At 57.5% G+C, this 15728-nt stretch overlaps 3 protein-coding genes across 7 annotated transcripts; 2 read left to right on the top strand and 1 right to left on the bottom strand.

Annotated features, from left to right (window-relative positions):
* Positions 1 to 343: 343 nt before the first annotated feature.
* On the top strand, positions 344 to 4224 carry LOC108927797 (transformer-2 protein homolog beta-like). Of its 4 annotated transcripts, none has more exons than XM_018741358.2 (9): positions 344 to 496; positions 1477 to 1667; positions 2319 to 2464; positions 2621 to 2780; positions 2947 to 3135; positions 3236 to 3351; positions 3462 to 3590; positions 3712 to 3785; positions 3881 to 4224. In XM_018741358.2, the coding sequence occupies exons 2-9, from the start codon at positions 1617 to 1619 to the stop codon at positions 3889 to 3891; spliced, it is 876 nt and encodes a 291-aa protein (XP_018596874.1). In that variant the 5' UTR covers positions 344 to 496; positions 1477 to 1616; the 3' UTR covers positions 3892 to 4224. The 4 variants fall into 4 exon arrangements, with proteins under 4 accessions (XP_018596874.1, XP_018596881.1, XP_018596889.1 ...); XM_018741373.2 differs by having other exon boundaries at positions 345 to 496; positions 1477 to 1793; XM_018741365.2 differs by lacking the exon at positions 1477 to 1667.
* A 1223-nt stretch (positions 4225 to 5447) lies between these two features.
* LOC108928066 (transmembrane protein 41A-B-like) lies at positions 5448 to 10312 on the bottom strand. Its single transcript, XM_029256657.1, has 5 exons — positions 10157 to 10312; positions 8087 to 8237; positions 7741 to 7902; positions 7493 to 7631; positions 5448 to 7103 (listed from the first exon to the last, which is right to left on the bottom strand). The coding sequence occupies exons 1-5, from the start codon at positions 10303 to 10305 to the stop codon at positions 6883 to 6885; spliced, it is 822 nt and encodes a 273-aa protein (XP_029112490.1). The 5' UTR covers positions 10306 to 10312; the 3' UTR covers positions 5448 to 6882.
* A 108-nt stretch (positions 10313 to 10420) lies between these two features.
* ehhadh (enoyl-CoA, hydratase/3-hydroxyacyl CoA dehydrogenase) lies at positions 10421 to 15597 on the top strand. 2 transcript variants are annotated; one of them, XM_029257058.1, is made up of 8 exons: positions 10421 to 10639; positions 10761 to 10864; positions 10960 to 11147; positions 11253 to 11364; positions 11441 to 11545; positions 13505 to 13644; positions 13729 to 13846; positions 13923 to 15597. In XM_029257058.1, the coding sequence occupies exons 1-8, from the start codon at positions 10566 to 10568 to the stop codon at positions 15167 to 15169; spliced, it is 2088 nt and encodes a 695-aa protein (XP_029112891.1). In that variant the 5' UTR covers positions 10421 to 10565; the 3' UTR covers positions 15170 to 15597. The 2 variants fall into 2 exon arrangements, with proteins under 2 accessions (XP_029112891.1, XP_029112890.1); XM_029257057.1 differs by having other exon boundaries at positions 13505 to 13846.
* Positions 15598 to 15728: the final 131 nt, after the last annotated feature.

Raw genomic sequence — 15728 nt, 5'->3', positions numbered from 1 at the left:
CTGCACTTTTCTCCACACGCGCAGAGCAGTGTGTGTGTGTGTGTGTGTGCCGCAGGGTTACAGCACAAGTGAAGTACATCATTGTACTTCATATTTTTTTAAGCACTGTCTGGCAGCCACACTCTGGGCATCATCTGAAGGAAAGTGTTGCGGTTTTTATTTCGTCTTATTAGCGAACAAACGTTGCGGAGATACATTGAACTATTAGAAAATACAAGAAGAGACCCGTACGAATAAGAGGATGTTTACAACTGGAAACTGCAGCTCGCGGAACAGTTGCGCTTCCCAAGGTGTTCGAACGGGGAAAGGCGCGCTCGCGCTCGAGCCATGGCATTGAGCCACTTCCGGAGATGCGCTTCGTCACTTCCGCCCAGGTGCTGATGTGCGTCAGTGTGTATCGCGGAAAAGAAGGGAGGTTTTCGCGCTGCTCGCCGCCGTAGGAAAACACTGCCGTCCAGGAGACATGAGCGACACCGAAAAGGACTTCGTCGAGCGGGTGCGTAAAAGGGGCTCTCTTCTGCGCGCTTGGAGGGCGAGCGGGGATAGATAGGTAGAACGGGGGATGCGGGCCGCCATGATACTACTACTACTGTGTGTTAGCCGCACCGCAGAGAACGACGCCGGGCGGGCTCGCTATTTCACTTCGGTCTTTGTCCGTGAGGGAACCTCCGCGATTTTACTAACGAAACGCTTCGTGTTTTTATCTCAGCCTGTGTGTGAAGTGACCCGCGGGCCGCGCTCCTCGGCTCACACTGACCGGCCGGGCTGTGACGCTGCCATCCGCTGTGTTGCCGGGCTTTTGTTTTTTAAACACCTCCTCCCCGCTAGCCTGGGCGTTTCATCATTGTTTCGTTCTGTTTTTATTCTTTTTTTTTTTTATTATAATAATCCTATTTGCCGTACGCTCGTGACGTGGTAACACGCGCCAGATCGCCAATAACACGACGCGAGCAAAAAAAAAGAAAACAATTTCTGCCGAAAAGTCTCGAAGTCCACGTGCGGCCACACGCGCATGCGCTGTTCGTTTATAAGGCCGCTACGAGGCGTGATGGAATCGCTCGCCACACATACACTTGCGCATGCGCGGTCGCACGTATCCATCAACTCAAGTTGATTGACATGAGTGGAACCTCCGATGACCTCGACTAAAATGACTAACATGTGGAGTTCAGGCATGGCCCGGGGATGGATGGGATTGGAGGGGGGGATGTCACACTAAGGGTCATGATGATTGTCCCTAGAAGAGAGCCACTGACCTGTCGCCCCGCGCTGCAGGTGACGGTGTCCTCAGGTGTCCCCAGCCAGGTGTCCCACTGCTCCAGTCCAGCTGTGCTCATAATTCATGTGTCAAGTGCTTGTGTTGACGGTAATGTCAGTGGATTTTAGGTCTCACTGGGATTATTACAGGAGAAGTGGCTCTTTGCTAATTTAATCCTGTAGTTTTTATACATTCTTCATCCTTTCTTTTTTGTTAAGGTTAAGGTTGGAAGAGGAAAAATGCTGAAGAAATGAAATGTCAAGTTTATTCAGAATAATGTGAAGCTGATGTGTATGAAGCTGAACTTAAGAATGCATGCTAAGAAGTTCCCTCAAGTAGAGTGTATTGGCAGTGGGACATGGGCAAGACGGCAGAAGTCAGAAATATGAAACTGAAGAAAGAAGAGAAGGTGTTTTTTTGAAGTTATGAAGTTAAAGTCAGAAGTAATCGGGGATAAGTAATTCCTAGTCAAAGTCCCAGTTTCATCTCCATTTGTAAGCATGCATGCTTTTTTAATCTCAGACTAATGTACGGGGTGAGTCCATCTGTAAACTGCTCCAGAGCCATATACTCTCATCCAAAAAAACGAGCTGAAAGTCAGATGTGTTTTTTTGGCTCTTTGACTTGTACAAGTGTGGTGTTCTTACCATGTGAACTTGAGTTGTTTTACTCTGCCCATTGTCTTACTTGGGCAACAGGTGGCGCAGTGGTTAGAGCCACCACCTCTGGACTCGGAGGTCTCAAGTTCGAATTCCACCACCCTCCCTGGTGCCCTTGAGCAAGGTACTTACCATGAATTGCTCCAGTAAAAGTTACCCACATCTGTACATGGGTAACTCAGTGTAAGTAGTTTAACACTGTAAGTCTCCTAGGAGAAAATTTAAGAATTTTTTTTTTGTTTTTTTTTTTAAAGTACCCCCGTGGTGGTGTAAAACCATGGGTGGCAGTGTTATTTACTGACTCTGTAAGCTCTTTGGGATGAGCATGTCAGCAGCCTCGTGATGCTCTCTGGTGGTCTCCCAACATGCTCATGCCTCTGCCCTTGGTGTGGTTGGTCTAGGAGTCCCGCTCGGCCTCCAGGAGCGTCAGCCCCCACGGGTCGGCCCAGTCGGCCAGCCACTCGCCGGTCCAGTCTCCAGCTCGCTCCAAAGAGGGCTCACGCCAGTCCCGCTCCAAATCCCGCTCGCACTCGCGCTCCAAATCAAGGTGAGACTGTGTGGGCAGAACACCCGCCAGAGACGTGCCGTGTCACCAGAGGTATGTGTGTGTGTTTGTTTCTGCAAGAGTGCAGGGGTGCAGGAACCACAGAGATCGCTGGCTTTGTGCAGCCAACATTTTTGGTGGTGCTCTTTCTGCCTCCAGGTCCCGTTCGCGCCGCGGTTCTCGGCGCCGTTACTCACGCTCACGCTCAAGGTCACACCGCCGGCGATCCAGGAGCCGCTCTTACAGCGGGGGGTACCGGAGGGCGCGCACCCACAGCCGCTCCCCTATGTCCAACCGTCGCCGTCACATTGGCAACAGGGTAAGGCTTGTGGGCGGCGATCTTCTGGAGATGGTTGCACAACAGTTCGGGGGGGGTGGGGTGAGCAGGGTGACACTTTGAGCAAATTGGTGCAAGTCCACATGCTCACGAGACCACTTCCTGAAGCATGAGGTGAGCGGCGAGAGACATGTGAGCGTTTGTGCAGGCGAACCCCGACCCCAACTGCTGCCTGGGCGTCTTTGGCCTCAGCCTGTACACGACGGAGAGGGACCTGCGCGAGGTCTTCTCCAAGTATGGTCCCCTTTCTGACGTCACCATCGTGTACGACCAGCAGTCCCGTCGCTCGCGCGGCTTCGCCTTCGTCTACTTCGAGAACAAAGAGGATTCCAAAGAGGTGAGCTTCCGACAGCTGCTGGGGTGTGAGCCGCAGCGTGGGTGGGCAGTTGAGCGAGCAAACGGGCAAGCAGTGAAAGCACATTCTCTGGTCCGTTTAGGCCAAGGAGCGTGCTAATGGCATGGAGCTGGATGGTCGCAGGATCCGAGTGGACTACTCGATCACAAAGAGGCCCCACACGCCCACTCCAGGGATCTACATGGGACGGCCCACTTAGTAAGTGCATGCTGAGAAATGGCCTGTGCTCTCTACCCTGGTGCGACAGTGTTGTCAGCGTTACTAACCATGTTGCCCCTGGTAACTGCCCCTGGTAACTGCCCCTGCAGCGGGGGAGGAGGTGGACCCAGCTTCAGTTCCCGCCGCTCCTCCAGAGATTATTACGACCGCGGTTATGACAGAGGCTATGACCGTGGCTATGACCGCTATGATGACCGTGAATACTACAGGTCTTACAGGTCAGTGGAGCACAGAGACCTATTTCGTCCTTTTTCTCACCTGAACTAGCAAGTTTGTGCTGCGATTCTGTTTGATCGAACCTGATGTGGCAACTGCTGAGGTTTATTATATTGCTCGTAGACGCAGGTCACCCTCGCCCTACTACAGCAGAGGAGCATACAGGTCACGCTCACGGTCGCGCTCCTACTCTCCTCGTAAGTGCGGTCTTGGTCTGCGTCGTTGCTTTGAAGATTTAAGGTTCCAGACTGGTTTCTAACAATGTTCTTTTCTCTGTGTCTTTTTGCCGCAGGTCACTACTAACAGATGGGATCTCCTTTGATCGTCACCGAGGCAGCAGTTGCTGCGGTCAAGGGGATGGGTTTGTGGGCTGGGGGGTACTCCAGTAATTCCTTAGTGAAATTGATGTTGCAGATTGATTCGGTGAATTTTTTTTTTTTTTCCCCCTCCCCCTCTTCCCCCCAGTTCTGGATGTGCTGTTTTACTTTTAATTGGATGGATTTGTATCGTGTTCCTCCTGTGTGCGCGTGGTCGCATGCATGGGTTTGTGTGTCGTTGTAGAACACAAAGCTCCATCAGTACCTGATTCTCATTTTTTACACTGCTGTATCTTGCAATAAACTGTAGCTACACGCAGCTGCTGGTCAGTTTCCTGATGGCTGTTTTGCTTGTATGTGTGCAAACTTGAGTGTGTGACAGCTGTGTGTTTTGCCCACGTGCTATATGTCTGCTGAACCCTGCTACAGTTGGGCCACATACTGCACTACACACACGCACAGAGTCTCCATATCCAAAAAGGAGTGTGAGCAGGTGATTATGAACAGGAAACAAAGGGTTTTCCTCACTGACTGCGTCTGGTCACAGCATAGATGAACCACGTGAAACGTACGGAAGTCATCGTAGCCCATGTCCATGATGATCAGAACTTCCCTGGGCCCCTTTAGATTCAGCCTGAGGACCCACATGTTCAAATTTGCTGACACATGACATGTGTGTATGTGCTTCTCACTTGGTCTCCATTTCATTCTTTTCCTTTCCATTAATTTTTCCTTGATTCTGTGGTGAGAGGCAGCAACAGCTCTGTACACTTTGCATGTTCTCAAATTTTCTGTACAGTACAAAGCTGTGCTTCAGGGGGCCTGGGGCCTCTGCACTGCCTGTAGTGGGTGTGTGATCTGTGATGGATGGGTATCCTGTTCAGGATAAGCTCCTCCCCTCTGCAACCCTTCATTGAACAAGTGGTTCTTAACAAGAAATGCATTATGCTCTGCATTTATTGCTGAAATGCTTCAGGGCTGATGGAAGTCAAGTCGCAGCAGACAATCCCACAGAACGTGCTTTACCAGCATCATCTTTCACACACTTTTACATTTAGCCACCACTTTTCTTCACTGACTTATTTCTACAGCTGGGTAGTTTCACTGGAGCAATTTGGAGGAGGTACCTTTCTCAAGGGTCTGACAGCTGGAGGTGGGGATTGAACCTGTGACCTTGGGATCCAAAGGCAGCAGCTCTAAACCCTACGCTGCCAGCCAGCCGCACAGCTGCGCACTGTGAGCGGGACTCGAACCCCACGCCTACCGTGCCGCTCAGGAGCTGCGAGGCACCAGCATCACCTCCTGCACTACCGTGTCTCTTAAACGCCGATATCGTAAACAGCTTCGTACTTGTTCCCGCACTTTTTTACTTCAGCGTAAAGCATTTTGGGAAGATGCTTCTAAAGGTGAGATAGTTAAAGAATTACAAAATATTGTAACCAGTTAAAATGTTCACATCCCCACTTTGACAGTATTTGCTATAAAAACATGAAATCAGCCATTTGTAATATTGCTTTTCAAGAGAATTCTGTGTTTTATCGCTTTGTGCTGAAGCGACAAGTAAAGCTTTCCTTTGCCTTTTGAGTCACAGGAGTCGGGGCGTGGCGTTCGCTCCTCGAGGCTCACAAGCTGCAGCGAAATTGCTCTTGTGTTTGCCGTTTCCCAGCTCACTCTGAATATTCACGTATAAATGACGACGTGTGCGTGTGTGCGTCTCTTCCTTCCGGGACTATCTGCTCGTCTCGCTCGCCGCCGCCGCCGCCCTTCGCGAAGGGCTCCGCTCTGGTCTTTTCCTCGAGCAGGAAGCGGACGACACACACCATGTGAACAAGCTGAGAGCTTTAATGGGCATCGGTGCAGCTCTGTGACTCTAAGACTGAGTGGGTTTCTGTAAACATGTAGGGAAGCCCAGGGAGCACCTTTAAGACTTTGCCTAGCCATACTGTGTGCACGCACGCACACGCACGCACGCACGCACGCACACACACACACACACCATGACTCAGGCTTCACAGAAATGTGCACAAGCCAAGACTTTTACCCCGGTGTGCTGTTGGGAACGCGGGACAACACACTGGCACACTGGTGTGAGACAGGACTCGCTCTTAATCACGTCTCCGGTGGACTTTTCTGCAGTTCTGGGGATTTTTCGACTCATAAATACCTGCAATTCCAAACAGACAAAAAAAAAAAATCCCCGAAGCCATATTTCACTCCGGACACGCTGCCACCCTGCGCACTGAACTGAACGCGCTTCTTTCGGGAGGTTTGCGCATTAAATCCCAGCACTTCCGCTGTCAGCGGTGAGTCATTCAGCGAAGGGAAGCCTTTTAAGTGACACCTGGAGTGCAGGTGGGTCACGATCACACGCGCACCTGGGACGCGCCCGGGACGTTCATTTGCGTGTCTAACCGGTACGACCGCCCCGATGTCCCGCGAGCGCCGGAGCGCCCCCCGGGGCCCGGACTCGGCACGGGAGCGCGAGAGGAGAGCGCAGTCGCGCGCGGCCTCGGTCCGCCGGAGATCATCGTCCGGTTGCCACGGCGCAGATTTGGGAACCGACCGGACGCGTGAAGTAGAGAGCAGAGCAAACACGCACACACACGCACGCACACCTCACAATGCATCCGTTCGCATGAATGAAGCAGCACTTGAGACTCATGAGCAGGTGAAACAAAAGGTATGAAAAGGTTCGAGGGCACCGAGGTCATTGCGCACAGGGGTTCAACAGAGCCGAGTAAAGACGAACCTCGTTTCCAGCGCTACTCGCTATCGATGTTTTCCCAAAACAGCACACTACCTACAGCTACTCACAAAATAAATAATTACTGAAAAGTGACTCGAGGTCCATTCATCCCGAAACACCTACTCTACCTACTCCACGGCTCCGCTCTTTAAGACACGACGCTCGTCGGACGCCGCGAGTCCCCCCGGCCGCTAGGGGGCGACGCCCGTGCGGCAGCGGGACGGGCTCCGGTCACGCGGTCTTCTCGCGCGGGGGCCCTCCGTTCCGCTCCGGACCGTCCGGCCCGAGGCGGGCGTGGCCGTAGCGGCGGACCAGAGCTCCGGGCACGAGAGCGGCGCAGGCGATGGCCAGGAGCTGCAGCAGGGTGCTCCAGGAGAAGATGTGGTCGAGGGAGGAGATGTCGGAGAGCATGGCGCCCGTGCGAACGCAGATGAAGTTGTACGGGATGAGACCTGAGCGCGAGAAGGAATAAAGAAGAGCGAAGAGGAACGAGAGTCGCTGAGCACCTTGCGCTAAGGTGCTCGAGGGACGCGTCGTCGAAAGGTTACCCGCGCGCTTCGGTCACAGTCGTGCTCTAAGTCAACTAGTTCACCGTTAGCTACGGCTCACCTCACCGGCGCGGTGCGATTCGGTTCCGGTAAACGAGCGAGCGGAGGGCCGGTCACCCTTAGCAGTGCGTGCAGCTCTGGTTCCGCTCAACCAGAGTGCAGCGCCGGGTAGAGTGGACCAGACAGAGGAGCGGCTTCCGCTCCGCTCGGTTAAGTCGGCGCGGAGCCCGGAGCCCGGAGCCCGGAGCCGCCCTCCGCTCTCCAGAAACACCGCACCCCCAGGCACCGCTCACCGATGAGGACGGAGCAGAAGAAGCTGGCGATGGGAACGTTGAGGATGGGAGACGTGATGTTGAGGAACCAGTTGGGCGTCACGGGGAAGAAGCGCAGAAACAGCAGGAAGAAGAACAAGCTGCTCCTGTTCTCCTCCACCTGATGCGAGAGAGACCCCAACACAGAGCCGTGAGCGAGACGCACGCACGCACGCACGCACGCACGCACGCGCGGAGTCGTCGGAAACGGCGCGCCGGGGGAGACGCACCTTCTTCTGCAGCACGGCCACCTTGGCCGGGAAGAGGCGCGCCACGTGGCGCTTGCCGAAGGCGCGCGACAGCAGGTAGCAGTTGGTGGAGCCCAGCGTGGTGAGCGTGCAGGCCAGGAGCAGACCTCGCCAGGGTCCGAAGAGCGCCCCCGCCAGCATGTTCTGGGGACGACAGCGGGCGCAGTGAGCGGGGCTCCCGAAATAGCCTGAAATCCAGCCGAGTCTCACGAGATCTCGGCGCGCGACGGGCAGCTGGATTAACAGCTGAGAATCGTGGGATGCCGAGGAGGGGCAGGGGACCGCGTGGCTCTGTGTGGCTCTGTGTGGCTCTGTATGTCACGCTCACCAGTAAGGAGGAGCCTGGGATGGCGAAGGACTGTTTGTAGAGGTAGGCGCTGCAGTAGAGCAGTAGGACGTATCCCGCATGTTCCGTCCTGTAGAACTGCAGCAGCTCAGCCAGCTCACGCAGCTCCTCCAGGTCAGCAGGGAACTTCAGCCTGGAGCACGACACACACACACACACACACGCACACGCACACGCACACGCACACGTTTATTCACTAATCTCACACTTTTCTCAAAAGTGACATATTATGTTACCGTACTTACAGTCATTGACCCATTTATACAGCTGGATAATTACACTGGTACAACTGAGGGCTGGTACCTTACTCAAGGTAGGATTCGAACCTGCAGCCTTTGATTCCGAGGGCAGCGGCTGCGGCTGTAATCCTTACGTTGCCAGCAGGCGCGCACACGCACGCGGAGCGTCGCCCTGGCGACGGCCCATGTGACGTGCAGCTGTCCGCGCGCGGAGTGCGGCAAACAGGAGGACGAGGGCCGAGGTGCTGAAATGCGATCGGGACTAAAATAGCCCTGGATGTCACTGTAGCCACTTGAGACGAGGACTCTAAGAAGTAGCTGTAAAACTCTTCTCAAACTTAGCGGCTCCTTTATTTTTAAAACGAGAGCCACGTAGCCGCTTCCCATTGGTCGGCGTGGCGAACAGCCTTCTCCCATTGGTCTCTCCTACCGGTCTGCGGGAATCTCGGTGCTCTCCCATCGATCGATGCAGCACGCAGCCTTCTTCCATCGGTCGAAGTGGCGCACAGGCACCTCTCATCGGTCGGCGTGACCCGGCCATCTCCCGTCGGTCACTTCGGAACGTACCTCTCTCCCATTGGTCCGTGCTACGCGAGGCTCCTTCCCGCTGCTCGCCGTCGCACGTAGGCCTCTGCCGTTGGTCATCGTGGCCCCGCAGCCCTTCCCCATCGGTTGGTAGGACCCTCGGTCCTCTGCCGCCGCTCGTCGGCCCGCCGCACGCCGGGAGATCTTCTGCTCGCGTCCTTCTCCGTGCGACGCGCACTTCGCGTTCCACCTCCCGGCTCCTCCGGGTCCACGGGGACGGGATCCCCGAACATCCGGCCGGAAGCCGAGGAGCACGAGGACATCGCTCGCCGGTCACTCGGAAGATCCTAGCAATCATCACCCGTAACGGGGCCCGGCGATGCCATCGATGCCATCTCCACGACACCCTGAGGAGTCATCCCGCTCACGCTGCAGCCCGCATTGGAGTTCCCCGCTGCCGGGGGGGACGGGTTGTCCGGAGTTACTGCGCACGTGCGGAAACGGGAGAAGGAGGCCGCCTCAAGGTCGCACGAGGAGCGTGACCGGCGAAGCGAGAGCCCGGCGCTCCACGAGAAGGCGTTTCTCCTCCTTACCCTGGGCGCGCGCGCACTTCCCGCAAGGGACCGCGATCGCCAGCTAAGGCCACGCGGGACTCGCTTCGAGCGAAGTCCGCAAGGGCACGTTCGCGTCTCCCGCGCCCTTTGAGCGAGCTCGCTTTCTGCTCCCGGGCGGAAGTGCCGGGGTTCCGTTCCCGCCTCGTCGTCGAGCTCCGTCCCTCACGCACTTCGACTCGTCTCCCGGCTCAGCTCGACTTGTCAGGCGTCCGGGGAGTTCCCCGTCGCCCGCCCTTAGCGGCCGGAGGAGCCGCCGGACGTCATCGCGGGCCCCGTGACGGGAGGACCGTTCGTTCGGCGGCCCTCGGGAGCGGTTGGAAGGAAAATGTGGTTTACGGGACCGGTTTGCGACACCGGTTTGGGTTTGTGCGTCACCTCCCTCAGATGCAGGCGGGTAGAGCAGGGTAAAGCAGCGTAAACCATTACAGTGATTTCTAACAGGGCATTTACTCTAAGTGATTTCTTCACTTCATTAACAGCGTTTACTACTTGTAATAATATTAAGAAGAAGAAGAAGAAGAAGAAGGGAGGCGCTCGCCACAAGACTCTGCTGCTGTTGACCTGAAGAGCCGCAAATGAGCACCGCTGACCGACCGGGCGACTGACCCTTCCCCGCTTTTTCAGCCCCGCCGTCCCCTCGAATCACGTGTTCAGCGGACACACGGGTGACTCACCTGGGCTCCACGTGCCGCCCCTCCGCGCCCTCGTCTCCCTCGCGGAGCCCGAGGTGTCGCGGCGCCGGCGGCAGGAAGCACGTGAGCAGGTACAGGTAGAAGGTGGCTGCGGCGACGACCGCGATGAGACCCACGACGGAGACCCGCATGACCCCGCCGGACCCTCGGCCGCTCGCGGAGAGAATGGACCGCTCCGGGGTCGCGGAGCGAGACCGGGGGGGGGGAAGGGGGGCGGGGCCGCGAAGGGGGGCGGGGCCGGGAAAATCACTGCTCTGCAGGAAGGCGGCAGGAGGGACGCAGTTAGCGGTCGGACCCGGCGCGCGTGTAAACAGCGGCTCTGTTTGCGCTCGGGTGCGAAGTCCGAGGTCCGAAGTGCGACGAGACGGTTCATCGCAACCGCAACCGCAACATGGCCCAGTACAGTCGCGTGCGCGGATCCGTCGCACTGCTTCGGCTGACGAACCCGCCCGTGAACGCGCTCAGGTGAGACCCTCGCTCTCGCTCTCCTCTCGCCGCCTGCTTCTGCTGCTGCTGCTGCCGTCCGGTCGCACCCTTGACCCTGTGCCCCTGTGCCTCTGTGCCTGTCGCCGTCGTTTGTCCCCAGCGCTGCTGTGAGCCGAGACCTGGAGCGCGCCGTCCGCAGCGCGTGCGCCGACTCCGCCGTGAGGGTCCTCGTGCTGCGCGGCCACGGCGGCACCTTCTGCGGCGGTGAGAGGAGAGGAGAGAACGTTCGCGATCGGTGGATCGTTCGATCGATGGACTGGCCGTGGGGGGGCGTCTCATGCGCTCCTCGCCCGTTCCAGGTGCGGACATACGGGAGCTCGCGGGCCTCGTGGACGTGCCGTTCCGAGTGGGCGTGTCGAGCCTCGTGGCCCTCGTGGACGCCGTGGAGGCCGCAGAGAAGCCGGTGGTGGCGGCCATCGAGGGCGTGGCGCTGGGGGGCGGCCTGGAGCTGGCGCTCGGCTGTCACTTCCGCATCGCCCACGGCCAGGTGAGCGGGGGCGCCGGGGGTGTCGGCTCTTCCCCGGAAGCGGCTCCGCCGCCGCCGCCGCCGTCGCCCCTGACTCGTTGTTTCCGTGCGTCGGCCGCGCCGCAGGCTCGGCTCGGGCTGCCCGAGGTCACGCTGGGGCTGCTTCCGGCGGCGGGGGGGACGCAGCGCCTGCCCCGCCTCGTCGGCTTCCCCGCCGCCCTGGAGCTCGTCGCCACAGGTAGGCGGGTCGCTCCCTCCGGGAACCGATGACCGACTAGGACGACGTTGACCGCGAACCCTTCGGCCTCCGGCAGGACGCGACGTGTCGGCGGAGGAGGCCTTGGCGCTCGGCCTCGTGGATCACGTGACCGACGGGGACGTGGAAGAAGCGGCTGTGGAGTTTGCTCGGCGGGTGGCAGGTGGGGCGTCGTCCGCGCGTCTCCGTGCGTCCGTGTGCTAGTGTTAGTCACCCGGGCGTCGCTCGCCGTCCTGAATAAGACCGCTGCGGCGGATGCCCCCCCACCCAGGGTAATTCCGGAGCTTCCTACCAAAGTCACTGCGCCCCCTGCTGCCTCCTCGCAGCAACGTGGAGAAACGTGGTCGTCCCTCGTGTTTCCGCGGGGGAGGGGGGGGCCACTGGCACTTGGACCCCAGAGGTTTTTTTTTTTTTTTTTTTTTTTTTTTTTTTCTTCTCCCATCACTTTCAGTTGGGAGTTTTTGTTCCTTTGCTTCCTGACCAGTAAACTTACTTACAGCTTTAATAACTGCACGGATATAGTATTACTCTAGTAAACAGAAGACCGTCGACTGTGTTTCTCTGTACGATCCTCCGTTCAGCGCTGCGTCACCATGTGGGAAGAGCCCTGTAGAAATACACTGAATTTAACTGCATTTGCTGCTCTCTGTCCTTCCGCACGTGTCCATGTCCATATGTGTGCTTTGCGCGATGTGGACAAAGACGCTGCAGGGGACATTCGAGCGGCAGACCGAACACCATCATCATCGGTCAATTCCCAGAACGCTTTTCTCCAAAGTGAATTACGGTGGTGAACTTCTCACACTGAATTACCCTTTTATACAACAGCATCATTTTTACTGTATCAGCTCAGGGTGAGAGCGTTGATCAAGGGCACTGCAGCACAAGGTGGGTTTCGAACCAGAGTCCTTGGCACTTCTCACAGAAATGAGCTACAGTATAAAGATGTGTGGCTGGATGCGAGAGGTGTGTGTGTGTGTGTTTTTTTTGTTTGTGCTGTTCACAGAAACGGTGACCAGGGAGTGATGGTCGTGAGCAGCTCCATCAGGGAAAGTTTGCGCTTTCTTCACCAGGGAGCTGCTCCCTCCGCTCTCCTACTGCCGGGTTACATACAGGCCGAGAGGACGCTGTCCCTCCTCCACGTCGCCAGGGCCGTACGCGCAGCACGGTCTTGCCAACAGCTTTAGCGGTACAAACATCCTTTGAGTGGTGTGAAGATAGATGGGCAGACAGATGGACCGGCGTAAAGACTTCTCCCCAGTGACTGTGGGAACTTTATTTCCGCTTATTTCTATCTCTGCTGAGTGTACCATGTTTCATACCCTTTGCTGGCAAGGTAAGCTGGAGCTACACGACTCTGTACTTGACCAGCAGTTACTGGTAATGAGACGATGAAAATAATGAAAGACAAGCACAGCACACTTTGATTGCTATGCAAAAAAAAAGCTTTTAGTTTAATTAATTTTTGGTTATTTCTTTGTCCAGAAACTATTTTTCAACAAGAAATAGTGGTAATTTGATTCCAAGGGACACTTGCCCAACAGTGTAATTTCACAGTACAGAAGAAGCCCACTAGACAAGGGGTGGTGTATATTGTACTTGGTAATGAAATGCATTCACTGCCTACTTCATTAGGTACAGCTACCTGGTACTGGGGGTGGGGGTGTCATGCTGTGGGGGAAAAGTGAATTTTTTAGTGCCAACTGATTTTCGTCTGAAGCTCACAGGTGACCGAACTTTGCTGCTCACCAGGTGCACATTTTCTGTGACTGTGGGATGAAGTGAAGCATGTTGTTAGCGGAATGAATGCGACGGCAAAAATTCGGCAGAAAGGGAGTGACATTTTGAAGTGCGCGTGGACCAAGAACCCCGCGACACACGTCCGGCACCTTGTTGCTCAATTCATGCTGTTCTGGGGGAAAAGGAAAGTGCCTCCTGGTACTAGTATGGTGTACCTAATAAAGTGGCCGTTGAGTGTGACTGACCAGCGAGACCCTGTGGAGGAAGCGACTCCAGTGTGTGACCAGTCAGCGGGGGGTGATCGGCTCCAGCAGCGAGTCGTATTCTTGCGTCTTTCTCAAACACACACACAAACTAACACATCGTTGTGCGTCGTCCTCAGACGAACCGCTGGCTTCGCGGCGCCTGAGCACACGCCCACCCCCCCGCCCTGCGGACCTGGATACTCTCCTGCAGGTGGCGCTAGAGAGGGCGCAGCGGAGAGCGCGGGGAGCCCTGGCCCCGGTGGCGTGTGTGCAGGCGGTACGTGCCGCCGCCACCCTCCCCTTCACCCAGGGGCTGCAGCTGGAGCAGGAGCTCATGGCCGCGCTGCTCCCATCCAATCAGGCGCGTGCCATGCAGTACTGCTTCTTCGCCCAGAGGATTGTGGGAAAGTGGAGCCTGCCGGGCGGAGCCAACTGGAGAAACAGCCCGGCCAGAGCCGTGAGCAGGGCCGCCGTCATAGGTGCGTGACCTGGGATGAGTACCTGCCTGCGCATGCGTGCGTCCGTGGTGATGACACGGAGACTGTCATCCCGCAGGTCTCGGCACCATGGGGAGGGGCATCGCCGTGTCGCTCGTGCGGGCGGGCATCCCTGTTGTTGCCATGGAGACGGATGAAAAGCAGCTGCGGGTGGTGACGGCCATGCTGGAGAGGGAGGCTGCGAAGCAGAGGCGGAGCCCAGACTCATACCTGCAGCTGGTGCAGTTCACGCTGGAGCGGCGCGACCTGGGGGATGCCGACCTGGTCGTCGAGGCCGTGTTCGAGGACCTCGCGCTGAAGAAGCGGCTCTTCGCCGAACTCTCGTCCTCCTGCCGGCCGGACACTCTGCTCTGCTCCAACACCTCTGCGCTGGATGTGGATGCGCTCGCTGCCGCCACCCGCAGGCCAGAGCTGGTGGTGGGGATGCACTTCTTCGCTCCGGCACACGTGATGAAGCTGCTCGAGGTCGTGTGCGGCGCCCGCTCGTCCCCGGTGGCCGTGGCGACGGCCATGCAGCTGGGAAAACGCCTCGGCAAGGTGAGCGTCGCCGTGGCCAACTGCCCCGGGTTCGCGGGGAACCGCATGCTCAAGCCCTATGTGGAGCAGGCCAGCTTCCTGCTGGAGGAGGGCGCCACCCCTCAGCAGGTGGACGCCGTCCTTGAGGACTTTGGCTTCGCCATGGGAGTCTTCCGCATGTCCGACCTGTCGGGCCTCGATGTGGGCTGGAGGGTGCGCGAGGAGGCGGGGCTCGCGGGCCCCACGGTGCCTCCCGGGGAGTCGGCGCGCCGACGCCACGGCTGCAGGTACAGCCCCCTGGCCGACCTCCTGTGCGAGCACGGCCGCCTGGGCCAGAAGACGGGCCGCGGCTGGTACCTGTACGAGGGCCCCGGAGGCAGGGCGGCCACGCCGGACCCCTGGCTGCACGACTTCCTGGACCAGTACCGGAGGCGGCACGGCCTGCGCCCGCGGCGCATCGACCAGCAGGAGGTGCTGGAGCGCTGCCTGTACGCGCTCGCTAACGAGGGCTTCCGCATCTTGGAGGAGGGCGTCGCCGCGGGACCGGAGGACATCGACACCATCTACGTGCTGGGCTACGGCTGGCCCGCTCACAGGGGGGGGCCCATGTACCACGTGGCTGCGGTCGGCCTCCCTGCGGTCCTGTCCCGCCTCGAGCACTTCCGGCGGCTCCACCCCGACGTCCCCCAGCTGCGGCCCAGCGCCCTGCTGCGCCACCTGGTGGCTGAAGGAAGCCCCCCGATCAGCCGGTGGAGGGAGTTGCTGAAGGGGCTGCGCAGTCAGCTGTGAGGAGCCTTTGGGGAGCACTGTGTTCGTGACTTGTTTGGTGGAAAAATAAGAAAAGTAAAGTTGACGGTAAATGGCGACGCTGCGTTTGTCTTTCTTGTCGTTTCTGCAGCAGCAGGTTCTCTTTGAATGGGTGGGAAGTTACCCTGGCTGCACACTGAAAGCGTAGTAAAAGCACAGGGCTGCTGGCAGCTCACAGAATCATATCCCTCTCTCTCTCTCACACACAGAGAGAGTATGGCACTACTAGGACCTGCTGTGCTGCCATTGTCGACTTTGTCCTAAATTACTTCAGGTTGCAGGAATCTCTAGCATCTCGTCTCCCACTGGACTGGATATTAGACCAACGCAAATGTTGACGTGAACGGCCCTAAGATGGTTTGAGTCCTGCCTATTTGACAGATCTTATCAAGTGGTCTGGCGGAGCTCTCGTTCTCCTCTGCCTCTCTCAACCGGTGTTCCGCAGGGCTCGGTATTGGGTTCTCTTCTTTTCTCCATCTACACCTCCTCCCTCGGTCCGGTCATCCCCTCCCATGGGTTCAACTACCACTGCTACGCTGAC

The sequence above is a fragment of the Scleropages formosus genome, chromosome 12 (assembly GCF_900964775.1).
Source record: "Scleropages formosus chromosome 12, fSclFor1.1, whole genome shotgun sequence".
NCBI classification, from domain to species: Eukaryota; Metazoa; Chordata; class Actinopteri; order Osteoglossiformes; family Osteoglossidae; genus Scleropages; species Scleropages formosus.
The sequence above is the reverse complement of the archived record's forward strand: the minus strand, read 5'-3'. Positions and strand labels throughout refer to the sequence as shown.

What these genes read in the sequence shown, in the direction of transcription:
- LOC108927797 (XM_018741358.2), top strand. Translation starts at nt 1,617, where the DNA reads ATGGGCAAGACGGCAGAAGTCAGAAATATGAAACTGAAGAAAGAAGAG. An exon ending in GCCGTCACATTGGCAACAGG is followed by an intron (nt 2,781 to 2,946) that starts GTAAGGCTTGTG and finishes GCGTTTGTGCAG; the next exon opens with GCGAACCCCGACCCCAACTG. An exon ending in ACAAAGAGGATTCCAAAGAG is followed by an intron (nt 3,136 to 3,235) that starts GTGAGCTTCCGA and finishes TGGTCCGTTTAG; the next exon opens with GCCAAGGAGCGTGCTAATGG.
- LOC108928066 (XM_029256657.1), bottom strand. Translation starts at nt 10,305, where the DNA reads ATGCGGGTCTCCGTCGTGGGTCTCATCGCGGTCGTCGCCGCAGCCACC. An exon ending in TCCCAGGCTCCTCCTTACTG is followed by an intron (nt 7,903 to 8,086) that starts GTGAGCGTGACA and finishes TGTCGTCCCCAG; the next exon opens with AACATGCTGGCGGGGGCGCT. An exon ending in CTTCTGCTCCGTCCTCATCG is followed by an intron (nt 7,104 to 7,492) that starts GTGAGCGGTGCC and finishes TCTCGCGCTCAG; the next exon opens with GTCTCATCCCGTACAACTTC.
- ehhadh (XM_029257057.1), top strand. Translation starts at nt 10,566, where the DNA reads ATGGCCCAGTACAGTCGCGTGCGCGGATCCGTCGCACTGCTTCGGCTG. An exon ending in CCTGGAGCTCGTCGCCACAG is followed by an intron (nt 11,365 to 11,440) that starts GTAGGCGGGTCG and finishes GGCCTCCGGCAG; the next exon opens with GACGCGACGTGTCGGCGGAG. An exon ending in GAGCAGGGCCGCCGTCATAG is followed by an intron (nt 13,847 to 13,922) that starts GTGCGTGACCTG and finishes GTCATCCCGCAG; the next exon opens with GTCTCGGCACCATGGGGAGG.